At 40.5% G+C, this 13,095-nt stretch overlaps 1 protein-coding gene across 1 annotated transcript in view; it reads left to right on the plus strand.

Annotated features, from left to right (window-relative positions):
• The window catches only part of OSBPL6 (oxysterol binding protein like 6), a 202,580-nt gene extending 192,085 nt beyond the window's left edge, over positions 1-10,495 (plus strand). Inside the window, exon 26 of the mRNA XM_034785284.1 lies at positions 9,981-10,495. Coding sequence (XP_034641175.1) covers position 9,981 — 1 coding nt within the window. The 3' untranslated portion in view covers positions 9,982-10,495. The remainder of the gene's footprint in view (positions 1-9,980) is intronic.
• The last annotated feature ends 2,600 nt before the right edge of the window (positions 10,496-13,095 follow it).

Below are 13,095 nucleotides of genomic sequence, written 5' to 3' on the forward strand. Positions count from 1 at the left end.
GGAGTACTGACCAGCAGGTGGGTAGAGTCGGTCCACCAGATAAAGGACAGCAGTGCCAGCTGGGGAATCAGGATCTTGCTGTCCAGGTGGTCACATTGTGGTCTGTAGACTGAGAGGAGCCAAGCTGAAGGCAACGCATGTGAAGACAGGCATGTGGCATGACTGAAGTGCACACTGTCAGATGTCCAAGAAGGGGGAGGCAGCAGTGGATAGTGATGCGGGGGTTGCAGCGCAGCCCAGCAGTTTGATTCACGATGGTAATGAAGTGGTCCGCCGGAAGGAAGGCCCATGCTGAGATGGAGTCGAGCCATGCCCCAGTAAAGTCGATCGTCTGGGTAGGGATAAGAACTGACTTCTCCTTGTTGAAGCAGACCCTGAGAGATGGATGGAGAGTGAGGATGGTGGAGAGTAGGCAGGGGTGGGAGAGTGCTACAAGGAGCCATTCATCCAGGTAAGGGAAACCAGAGTAGCCGAGACTGCACATCTGTGTTGCTATGACAGTGAAGACTTTGGTGAATATATGTGGAGCCATTGCTGTGCCGAAAGGCAGGACTTGGAATTGGTAGGGGTTGTGCCCCAGTGTGAAGCGGAGGAACTTTCAATGGGGTGGGTGAATATCGATGTGGAAATAGGCGTCCTTCATGTTGAGAGCCACCAACCAGACCACCAAGGAGTTGGGTGTGGGTGAGTAAAGAGAAACTCCATGCCTTTGGTGGGGACGAAGTACCATCTCTCTGCCCTCTTCGGGGCGGGGGCACAGGAGGCAGAGGTATGTCATACCGTCTGAGCCGGTTGCAGGATAGCCTTGTTAATGGGGAGAGCCATCCATGAGGGTCCCTGGGGTTGGAGGATGTCCAGCTTTTGGTGCTGGGTGTCCTGGACCTCCTCCAATGGGAGTGCAAGTGTAATAGCTCCTGATGTTGGCGGTGGTCATCTGGTGGGGACAGAGAGGTCAGATTGAGCGCCTCATCTGGGAAGGAACAGGCCACTGTTAGAACTGGCAGTACCAGTTCCATCTCTCCTTCCTCCTTCTCATACACAGAGGGCGCCAGAGGGCACACTGGGGACAGCTGATACAAAGCCACAGACAAGACAGGGCATGCTTGGCAAGAATCTTAAGGTGCCCAGTAGTAAAGGTCTCCGAGCATGGGTGGTTTGCACCAGGGTCGTAAGCCGGGGTGAGTGAGGAGGTCTGTGCCATGACTCTGAATTCTGTTGGAGGGCCCGCGAGAATGAAGCCCTCGAACTTGGAGGATGGTTCTGGCAATGGGTGGTGCCATTGGTAACAGAGGGTCGAGGTGGGGAAAAGGGATACACCACTCCAGCAGCAGCAATAATGGTTCGTCTGCCAGGCAGGACGGAGATGGTCAGTGGTCCAGGAAGCAGGGGAGAACCAGGGTACAGGAGCAGCAGTTCTTCAGTAGACACCAGCGGCTTAAGGCGGCTAGGAATACGAGGAGTTGCATGGGATGATCCCGAGCATCCAGGCGGCATAGGAGGTACAGGCAGTAGACGTGCAGGTGCCAGTGCAGTAATCAGAGCCGGCGCTTGTACATCGGCTTCCACAGGTGCTTGTCCTTACCCTTGAGCTGGGGGAGCTTGGGAGCTGGAGCAGCCGGGTCGACATGTGACTTCTTGTCCGAGCTGGCACTGCTTGGGGAGGCAATGCTGCATTTTTGGGCAGTCCTGGACAGGGATCTGCCCTTATGCCCTTGACCCTGTTTCTTCTGCTCATGGCTGGCTTGTCTGGCGTTCTCGGTACCATTGGGATCTGTGCCTGAGAGAGGCTCAGTGTAGCGCTGTCTGTCTGTGACAGGCGGTGCATCGGCGGTTTCGCCGGTCTCCTATGGGCACACCCACGGGCGCATGGTCTCCTCCATGAGGAACTCCTGAAGTCAAAGTTCTTGGGCCTCCTGCATCCGTGGCAGGAAGGATTTACAGATTGCACATTGGTTGGCGATGTGGGCCGCCCTGAGCAGTACAGCCCTGGTGAAAATGAGTGCGGGCAGGAGGCACAGTTCTTGAAGCCTGGATTCTGGGGCATTGTTCCATTTGGGGTTCCCTCCGCCTCTGGGGGCAAAGAAAGAAAACGACACCAAGTATTTATGAACTGGAAGCTACAACCGGAGGCGGATTAAGCTTTATTGGGGCCCTGGGCACAAAGAACATTTGGGTCCTCCACACCACATTAAAAACACGAATGTATCAAAATGCATTAATACAAAGACTCCATTCAGTGTTTACACACTGCATTAATAATAAAGTAAGTCATATCCCAATTCAGTATGCCTAAATTAACTGCTCAATTTTTCTACATAGAAAATGAATATGGTAACATATATGTAAAATAACTCAAAATGAAATAATGTAAATATTTTAGTGATCTTGTAGACTCTTATTTAAGAACTATTAACACCTGTGAATCTCCTCCCCATTATTATAGTAGCAATGGAACATTAAAACATTTTTTTACATTGCTCACAGTGCTAAACTATAAGAAAAACATACAGGCCAAACCAATAGTCTCTAATACAAGTTCACCAATATCTTATCTTAATTAAATTAAACAACACACTATACATGTCAATTGTTTATCAGGCCTGAAACATTAAACAACAAAATACTATATTTATTTGAGTAATTATTTAAACAAACCCTCTGTAATCCATTTATTATTTCACATTTTCGGATTGATTATTTTTTGATTTAGTATGCATGTCCTTAAAGTTTCACATTCCTTTTAAAGAGATTGCATTTTGTTATTATTTTGATTCTGTGACTTTTATCCCATCAAAGATCCCTTTTATCAGCATCTATTAAACTGAGAGAAGCTTAGCAAACTAATTACAGGCAGACTTTGCGTGTCAATCCCAGGAACATCTTTATATAGCAGTGGAAAAAATGTGCTATACTCAATGTACTGTAAATGTCTCTCTTTTATATGCCCATTAAATTTACATTTTAATAATACTATCACATTATGTAACCAAAAATACAAATAAATAAAACATGATATAAGATGTCTTACCTTTTAAATGATCGTTTTCTTGCGAGTTTTGAGGGGAAAAAAATCATGTATAATGTCGTCACAGTCCATTTGTCAAACCAGTTCTGACTCAACTGCCATTAGAGATAATGCATTCAGATCCTTTTAGTGCATTGTTGATCTCAGTTCATTTTTTATCCTTGCCATCTTTGAAAATGTACATTCTCCTTCACAATTTGTAACTGGTAGGGTCAGGAAAATTCTGAGAGCAACATTCACATTAGGGAATGTCGATTGAATGTTGCTTTGCCTTAAAACTTTCATTTGTACAAAGAATTTGAACTGTATGAGTTCATTGGGAAAATTTTGTTGCAAGTCATTGGGGTAAACTGCAGCAAGTTCAGCTGCACACTTGTGAATGTCAAAAATGTCCAGCAAGTTGTTTTCAAATAGTACTCCAAAGCGGTCGTTCAACAACCTATAGGCAGGCATCCAGTTGGCGATGAAGACAAGTTTAATAACTGATTGATTACAACAGAAAAAGTCTCTGTGTGAAACTTTTGACTTCCCTCAAATAAAACCTCAGGTTCTCCCCAGTCATCTGCTAACTGTTTTTGTTTTTGAGAATGAGTCAGATCACTTGGATATTTCTGTGAAAGAGTCTTGCGTGTGTTTTTAGCAGCATTTTCAAAATTCTCAAATTCTTCTTGTAGAGAAGCCACAAATAATTCTAGTGATTGCAGTAACTGAACTACTGTATTCAGTCGCTTTTCTGTAACTGCAAGCTGGTCATTTTAAACCCTTTTAAGAACAGTGTCCCAAAGTTATGCCATTGTGACCATGGAACGTGAGTCCATGCTCACTTAGGAACTTAATAACCACTACAACATGCTTAAAGGACATCTCTCCGGTACTGACATTCTGCCTGAAACTGCTGACCTAGGCCCACATCAACTGTACCTGTTGCCTTTGCATGCCGTATCCATGCCAGCATACAATTTCAGTGGTCCAAGCTTTTCTCATGTTCAGAAAAACGTTCAGGGTGTTTCCAATCACTCAATCATTCGATAAAGGCATGTGTTTTGATTGAAAGAAGTTTGCAGTCAAAGCAGTAAACATTTCCAGTGAGTAAATAAGCCAGTCTCACATAACAGATTCACTGTTGTGCAGCCGACAAGAGAATAGATCTTCAGATAGCCAACATGTCTTCTGGCCAATCACCCGCGCAGAAGCAGAGAATTTTTTTAATGTTTTTGTTTTGACAAGAAGCAGCTGAACCCATAGCAATCCAAAAAACTCCTGAAACTTTCATCAATGTTATTCCACAATGCAAGATCGTTGCTAAATTCATCTGCTTGTATTGCATTTGTCTCACCAGTATAACTCAGACCTGGCTTGCCTGCCCCCGGCAGGTCCTGATCTATAGTTTTCTCCTCTTGAAGGCCAAGGCTACCACTGCCAGCAGTAGTGTCCGCCAAACCAACCTTGTCCTCTTTATCCGCTGTTTCTCCTTTCTCTCTCTCTTTCTCCTTGAAGTATTGATTTATTGTCGGTATCTTTTGTAGCAAAGCAACTTCTTTAACCTCCTTTGCTTGTTTCAGCTTTCTCCTAGCACTCCTCCTTAAGTGACACCGATCCATACTGTGGGTTTCATAAACAAATACAGTGGCGGTAAGATTCTTTTTTACTGTCTGTCAATTCTAACGGAAACTGTTGGCATCTGACCAATCATGCAGCAAGTCATTTGCATATTGCAACAGGAGTGTCTCAAAGTTTGTTGAGAAGTAACTGAAAAAGAATCATACATATTACAGTACATTTAAAAGCAAAAACCCTGGAAAAATATTTTAGCTTATGTACTTAAAATTCAAAAACAGCTAAAAAGAAACAAATTTTTAGGCACTGAAAAATAGAAGCTCTTTGAATACGGTATAGATACCCCACAATATATTTAAATATATTTACTTACAGTGCCTGAGTTGTAATATGATACTTGATTTACAACAACAAACTACATAAAAAATTACTTTTTTTTAAAAAAAGGGGAAAAAACCCAGGAAAGCAACAAGAAAAAAAATCACTAATTAGATTCTGGATTATAGCAGTATTGATGAATCTATTATAAAGATTTTTCTGGGGGCCCCCAAATTGGCTGGGCCCCTGGGCTTGAGCCCCATGGGCCTTTGTGTTAATCCACCACTGAGTACAACTAGGTAACACTATGAGCAACTATATACAAATATCTACAAGTAGCAAACAGAGAAGAAATCACTCTCTCACGAAGCTGAGAGTGTGAATGGACAGGGGTTCTGACTCTCGCCATGCGGCAGTAAGAGAGAAGTGAAACAGTGTCGAACTGCACAGCCTGTTGTAGCCTCAGCTGCAAACATGAGGTGGACGTACAATACATGCGCAGGTCAATGGACGCTGCTACAGAATCTTTTGGCTCCAGCGCATGGCTCACATGCACACCCACATTTGGAATCCATGTAGGGACCAGCACTCGAAGAAGAAGGTATATTACCTTGTGTTTTCCTCAATTCATGCTTCTGCTTTACCGAAGAAATGTATGCCATAGTAACTAGCTAGTAATGAACTCCACTTACTGCCATGCTAGCAGCAGTAAAATATTGATGCATAAAGAATATGAAGATTAAATTATGAAGAATTTCCAGTAAGAAACACTGCTGATAAGAGTTTACATTAGGGCTTGGAGGACTAGTTCCAAAGAAAATATTAAACTATCCAGAAATATTGCCTTCCTCTCTCTTCTGTCTTAGCTGTTCATGATTTTTTTTCTCACCTACCCATCTTTCCCCTTACTTCACTATTATCCTAGTCTGTACTTCAGGCCATATGTCTGCCTGAATAAATTGTTTCCCTTCCCACACACCTATTCTGCTAGCCCCCCTACCTCCTCTCCATCCTTAAATGCTCATCTAGTTTTCATGCTACTAGTAGTGCCTTCAGTGTTTCGTAATACTGTGATACTGTGATCTTGGGGTCCATAGTGTTTGCCTGAAGTGCTTCAGAATACAATCCATGCCAGAGAAAAGCAGTGTAGAGTCTAGGATCACATTAGCAGCTGACAGCAAGATTTACATCAAGGGCAAAGATAATAGGGAAGTCTAAAATGGTAAAGGAAAGAGAAGCTGGTTAAAGGGAAATTGAGAATGAACAGGTCATAGAGACAATGAGAATAAGCCCTATAGCAATGTAATGCGGTTTGATGGGGTCCAGTTTGCAAAGAGTAAATTAAAGGTATAAGTAGGATGTTTGGGTCTGGCCTGAGACTTTTTACAGCAGCTGGAGATGAGCAGGAATCTCAGTACATTCAGCTTCTCTCAAAAAGTTCAGATAAACACCCAGATATCATAGTGCTCATCCAAATCTTTCCGAATCTGAGAATCTGTTGAGGTCTGTGGGTCCCTCAGAAGGCTGTGATCTCTCCTTAGTGTAGACACTAGAAATGTAAAGGTGAGTCTCAGCTTTCGTTTTAAAAGTCTGTTTCAAATGAAACTATAAAACTAGGTAAACTGATCACTCAGGTTGAAAGGATCAAACAATAGGTTCCACTTCTGCAGCAGAAGACTAAGGAGACCAAACAAAACACACACATACACACACTTTTTATGTCATGTAAAATGCATCCTTTATATCTGAGGCATATCTCAAAGAACCACTTGGCTCACCCTACCCATAATCTGGAAATTAGCATTGTGCACAGGGGGTGGACAGTGATGGATAGGAATTCATTGTGTTGTGGTTGGAGAGGCTTAGCAAAATTAAAATGTGCAGGTGTGATCAAAAAATGCTCAGGCTGTCTCTGTCTTGAGGTTTGCTCATCACTAATTAGAATGTCAATGAGGATTTTAAAAGAGCCTTAAAGAGAGAAAATATAACTTTACCATGTAGAAAGTAAAAACAACTGGGAAACTTGGATTCTGATCCTCGGGGTGCTGAGGCTTCAGTGGGAGTTGAAGGCATTCAACACTACTCAGGATGGGGCTCTTTCATTTATACGTCAATGTAATAGTTCCTCTTTTAGCATTTTGTTTTCCTATGAGTGCTTGAGATATAAGCTATTTGTCTAGGCGGTTTTGACGAAGAATAGTTTTTTATCTTGTAGTCATTCACATATTATTTTTACTTTTAAAGAAAGAAGCGTGGAGTAATGGTGAACTGTTCATCGTTGCAAGATTGCATATTCCATCTATTTATATAACCTCTCTTCAATCTCATTGTGCTAACATAATCCCAGTCACCTCAGTAGAATTACACCATGGATGAATTTGGCCCATAGTGTCCAAAATAGTAATGAACCATTCTTTGTCACTTTACTTAAATATTGTCATATTAATCACTTGGGCATATAATGTCCCCAGTCTGTGTATGGAGCTTCCACTGACATTGATCTGAGTTGAGTGTGTATAACCGATAGTATGATTAGCAGGAACAGAAGTTTTGTGTGTTCAGTACCTTTGAAAATCAGATTTTAATTTAAGTGCATAACTTCAGGCACCAAGTTTGGAAAAATGTCTCAATTTTTCATTAATGCCATTCTTCGTAAGGCAAAGTTACATTTTATGAACCCTACAGGTGCTATCACTGACCTAATTTTGTTTAATTATAATCACTATATAATTCACAAAGGAAAAAATCATTTAAAAAAATTAGCACAAAACCAGTGTATGGCATACTAAAATCTCTCTGATTCCCATTAATAATAGGGACACTGATTGCAAATTACCGAATGTTAGGAATGAGCAAGGAGATGAACACACAATAAAAAAAAAAAGGCCCCAAGAATAATGCATCACAAAATATTCTTTTTTTATTTTGACAGTTGTCATTGATCAGAATTCTTAATGTGCTATAGAATAGTTTGTTAAAATAAGGAATTTTTAATAATACAAGACGTCTCTACAGAATCTGCTATTAAATCTTTGCTGAGGAGTGAGAATAGCACACTGTATTTTGTGTGACTACTAAAGTCTATAGACGAGCAGAGGGCAGATTTGTGAAGTCCTACTAAAACTACTAAAAAATTTTAAAATAATTTATAGCAGCCCATTTTTTAGTAATGGACACCACAAATGTAAAGAACTTCCTTCCTGCAATCTGTCCTTGGGCACAACTCTCCTTTGATTTAGTTCGTGTTGTCTGAAAAAGGACTGTAAGATCAGTCCACAAAACAGGCTTTCCTCATTAAGTGGTAGGGTGACCAGACAGCAAGTGTGAAAAATCGGAACAGGGGGTGGGGGGTAATAGGTGCCTATATAGGAAAAAGTTCCAAAAATCGGGACTGTCCCTATAAAATCGGGACATCTGGTCACCCTATTACGTGGTCAAGGCCCCAGTCCTATGAATACACATGAGTAACTTTAGGGCTTGTCTATACTGTGCCGTAGGGCAGTCTACAGAGATATGAACTGCAGCACGCACCAAAATGTTGCACTCTAGCTGCCTGATGTGGATGGTGCTGGTGTGAACTAAAAGGTACCTAGTTTGTATTTATGTACTTCTCTTCAAACAGGACTATGTTAGTGCGAACTAGATACCATTTAGTTTGCCCCAGCAGCATCCACATTGGGCAGCTAGAGCACAACATTCTGGTGTGCGTGGCAGCTCATGCCTTGGTAGTCCATACTGCAGCGTAGAGATAGCCTTACCTATGTGAGCAGTGCTATTGACTTTGAATATTAATGAATTAAAGATAGCAGACAAATCCTGCCTGCTTGTCTTTGTTATGAGGTACATCTCTACTCTGCAGCTGGGAGCATCCCTCCCAGCCGGGTTAGACAGATACGTGCTTACTCCGCTAGAGCCAATGAACTAAAAATAGTAGCATGGACGTTGTGGCACAGGCTAGTCATCTGAGCTTGGACCCAAGGGGACAGGCACACTTGTACTCAGTCACTTAGCCTGTGCCACTATTGTTAGCAAGCTAGTTCAAACACAACTAGCGTGTATCTGTCTATGTTCCCATGTATCTGGGCACGTTCCCAGCTGCCATTTAGACATACTCTGACTACTTAATTAGACAATTATAAATGCTTCCTTGGTTTGTAGGTTTTATTTTTGAAATAATTGGAAAGTGATTTTAAAAATATGAAGGCATTTTATCAACTCAATAGAAATAGTTGATTTTTAAAAACATTAAGATGTTTTAAATTATCGTGGCCTGCACTACAAAGAGGTATCCATCCCATTCACATGATTTTTTTTTTTTAATTGCATCTCACGTACAATCCACAATCCTTGTGTTTTAATTTCCACAGTGGGACATTGTATTTACGTTAACATTTTGCAAATGTACCTTAGTTTGTTCTGTGCTCTGATGTTGAGTATATAGGCTTTCTGTTTATATCCAAACAGTAATTTCTCTTAAATACATAGTTTTTGCAGCATTTCTTTCTGTTGACCCATCAATTTTTAACAAGACGGCAGCTTTTTCTGCATAGGTATTTTGCTGTGAGATGCAATTTGAACATGAATTGATTTGAACATGAGTTAATTTCTTACAATATCATTGTGCTAAAAACTCACAAACCCACCCATTCTGGTTTTAGGCATATGTAAAACATGTGAAAAAACTAGTTAATTCATATTTGGCTTTAATCTAAAAGCAGCCTCTTTCCAGTTTCTTATCCCTTTCATCTCAAAAATAATGTTATCTATTTATTTCAGTTTTGAACCCTTCCAATATTAGGCTCTGAATGGACAGGGATGTACTTTTAGGTCATTTTGATGGTTTTTATTTGAGTGTTACAAATTAAGCATATGTAAAATATGCGGTATTTATGAATGATTAATAAAGGTTTAGCAGACACTGCAATGAACTTCCTACTGAATGCGGTATGTCATGGATTCAAATCATGCAGAGCTTAGTTGCACGTTACCTGCTACAGCAATCTGCCAAAATCAGTAGATTCCAATTATGTATTTCTGCAGAAGTGTCTATGATGTAAATTCTCCTATGTTACATTTCCAGATTGGAAAGTTCAATTCTTCTCTCCCTTGAGCCTCTTCCTTCTTCTGTGAGTCTGTACTTTGGGGAGAATCTCAAGAAGATCAAGTTTGTATAATTTATTTCCTCAGAAAAACGCTTTTAAAATCATTTGAAGTCATTGAGCCATAGTGTCCCCATCAGGGCAGGGAACTACATGAGTGTGCATTCCATTTGTATCCTAAACATTCTGTGATGGGAAGGCTCTTCCTTTCCAGATATTCCCGTGGAAGTACTATAGGATTTTCTCTTTCTCAGTCCAGCCAGCGTCTTGTGGAATCTGTAATGGCCAGTGCAGGTCAGGTTGCTAGGGGTTCTCCTAAAGGCTGCTGCCTCTGGAAGCTCCCTTCAGGAGATATCAAAGCATGGAGAGTGAAAGCAAGTAAGTTTTAAACATAATTTTACCCTCAAAAGTTCCCTGCATTTGGGAGACAGACAGATGTGTCTACTAATGGGTTTGTTTTTTGTTTTGTTTTTTGGGGGATGGGTTAGAAATTCCCACCATTGGTATTGCCAGTGCAGCTCCAGTTGATAGTAACGGTAGAAGTACACATGTAGGCAAGGTTTCCATGGCCCCTGGTTTTTAAGAACTATATTTTGTAACCCTGCTCAGAGCATATGTAAACGTTACTTTGTTTAAAAGAGCAGCAGCTGCAGTAGTAGCTTTGTCTACATTAGGGTTCCCACCATTGCTACCAATGGTGGAACTGCACTGGTGGTAGTAAAGGGGGTGGAAACTTTACATAAAACCTCCCTAGGATACATCGACAAGGACTGTGTGTGTGTACGTTCACGCTAATATGACAGGAAAGATCAGAAGTAATTAGGGAAAGGTTGTCCCACTATTTGCAAAAAAAATTTACCAGATATCTTAGAAATTTGTTGTATCTTATAAAGCTACAGTACAAATCCATTTTCTTTATCTATGAATAGCCACTAAAGAAAATAGATTAAATTCAGTTTGTCTTACTCTTGAACTAGTAGTGCTGAAAAAATATTAGGTGTTTTCCTGTTGTCTGTCATGAAATAGTGTCACAGCTGTGCAATACTTGAATTAATTCCCTTGTGCATATTATAACGCTGGTTAAATAGTGGTGATCAGGGAAATAGTTGCTGCTAATTTGTTTGCTCACCTGCTCCAATTTTGTATGTTTACATAGCATAAAATAATTTCACCTACTGCTTTGCTGAGCCTAGTTACTGTGCTGCTTTTCCCCCACTCTGGATCAGACAGGAGACATATGTGTTTATTGATGGGATTAGCTTCACCACCAACACCTGATATGGGAAACAGAATGTGTGGGATTTCTGCTGGTGTCAGCTGTGAAGGCTCATCACTCTTTCATGGCTTGGCACTAGCCTCCATATAGGGGTGCATGTGTGAGTGAGGAAGGGCTTTAGTCTCTCTTTAAAATGGGTATGATGGTATTAATCTCTTTGTCTCTAGGTTTCCACTCCTCCTCCTCTTCCCTTGCAGAGACACTTTAAAACCACTCACTGCCTTTATTTGGCAACCACAATGAACACTCTTTGGGAGTTCATTGGTGTCCACCCAAATGGAGAATGCTTTCTGAGTCTGTTTGAAAACAACTTTGATTCCAATCAGTTTTAGAGTGCCTGAGAGGCAAAAATAATTTAAAGCAAAGTTTAATATAGCCTGGCTCCAACGATGCCAAGTCCCCTGGGGGCAGGAGATAAAGTAGAGGGATGTGTTTTTAAGACATGAATGTGCATTCATCTGAAAATGCAGGGGCTCTGCAAAAGTTAATTCAGTCTTTAAAAATGTTCATGTTTCAAAAATAATCACTGTGTCTGAACTATGTGTGGGGTAGCACAGAGGAGCGGGAGTGAAGAGAGATTCATTAACTGACACAAAACTTTCTCCACTTTCAATTGGCTCTTTACAAAAACTTTTCCTTCACCCACCACTGTTTTTTCCGGGGCTCGCCTTGTTTCCTATTGATCCAGACAGGTGCAGAAACTCTGTCTGTGACCTGCTAATACATTGTAATTTGTGGCATGGAAGATTGTGAATCTTCTGTAGTTAATATTATTCATAGGTGAGTAATTTCACTAAATTCTTCAGACCAGACTGGCTATTTAATTGAGAAGTAATATAAATTGCCAGAGGTTTCGGCACCTAGTAAATTCACTGTGAAGTAATTTCAGAAAGGTGTCTAATGCCTTAAGAACAACTGTGTTCAGTTGTGTTTGTATACGTGGGCGTTTTAGTATACAAATGTCAATATGTGCCATATCTTAAATATGCACTATGGATAGTGCATTCTGTGAAGCTTTTTTACAGAAAAGCATGTAGCTAACTGTCCTAACAAAGGTTTTAATTATACCTGAGAATGTCTATTGTGCCACCTCAAAACAGGAATTGTGCCTCTTTAATGAATGTTGTACACAGGCATGTTACATTTGTAAGAATATTGGCATTTCAGTAAATTCAAACAAATGACCTATTTAATACAGTTTGATTTTTTTTTAATTATGTACTGTATTGTAAGCAATCTACTTACAAAACTAACACATTTCTTACTCTTTAAAACAGAGAATGAAAAGCAGGTTTAGATAGACGTTAGCCCTAATGTAATTTGTATCTTCCTGTGTATTTCATCAAGCTGCAGAACTACTTTATGTAACCATACTTAAAAGGACAATTTTGATATGAAATGTAGTGAGTTTCAAAAAGGGAGTTAAAGGTAGTTGTAGGTGCTTCATCTGCCTCTGTCTCTCTGCCAGTTTTTGTGGTTTTATAATCACATCCTCCTGTTTTTAAAAACGTTTGGGCTTCCCTTTAATCTGTGACAGACCCACTCAAAAACCAGGAGAAACCTACTAAAAAGAAGAGACAGTGAAACTGACTATATACAGTGCTATCAATTTCAAATTAAGTGGGGAAAAAAGAGGATACTTTTCTTTAATCTTTTATTATAATTAATTGAGGTATTACTTACAGCAGTAGATAAACAAGTTTCATCCAGAATGTGATTAAGTTAACAGTGTCCCTTTATTTTCCATTGATCATTTCCAGCATGAAAAACTAGAGGAGTAGGTAAAATCATCTCCGGATGATGTACTTTTATTTTACAAT

The sequence above is a fragment of the Trachemys scripta genome, chromosome 11 (assembly GCF_013100865.1).
Source record: "Trachemys scripta elegans isolate TJP31775 chromosome 11, CAS_Tse_1.0, whole genome shotgun sequence".
Lineage (NCBI taxonomy): Eukaryota > Metazoa > Chordata > Testudines > Emydidae > Trachemys > Trachemys scripta.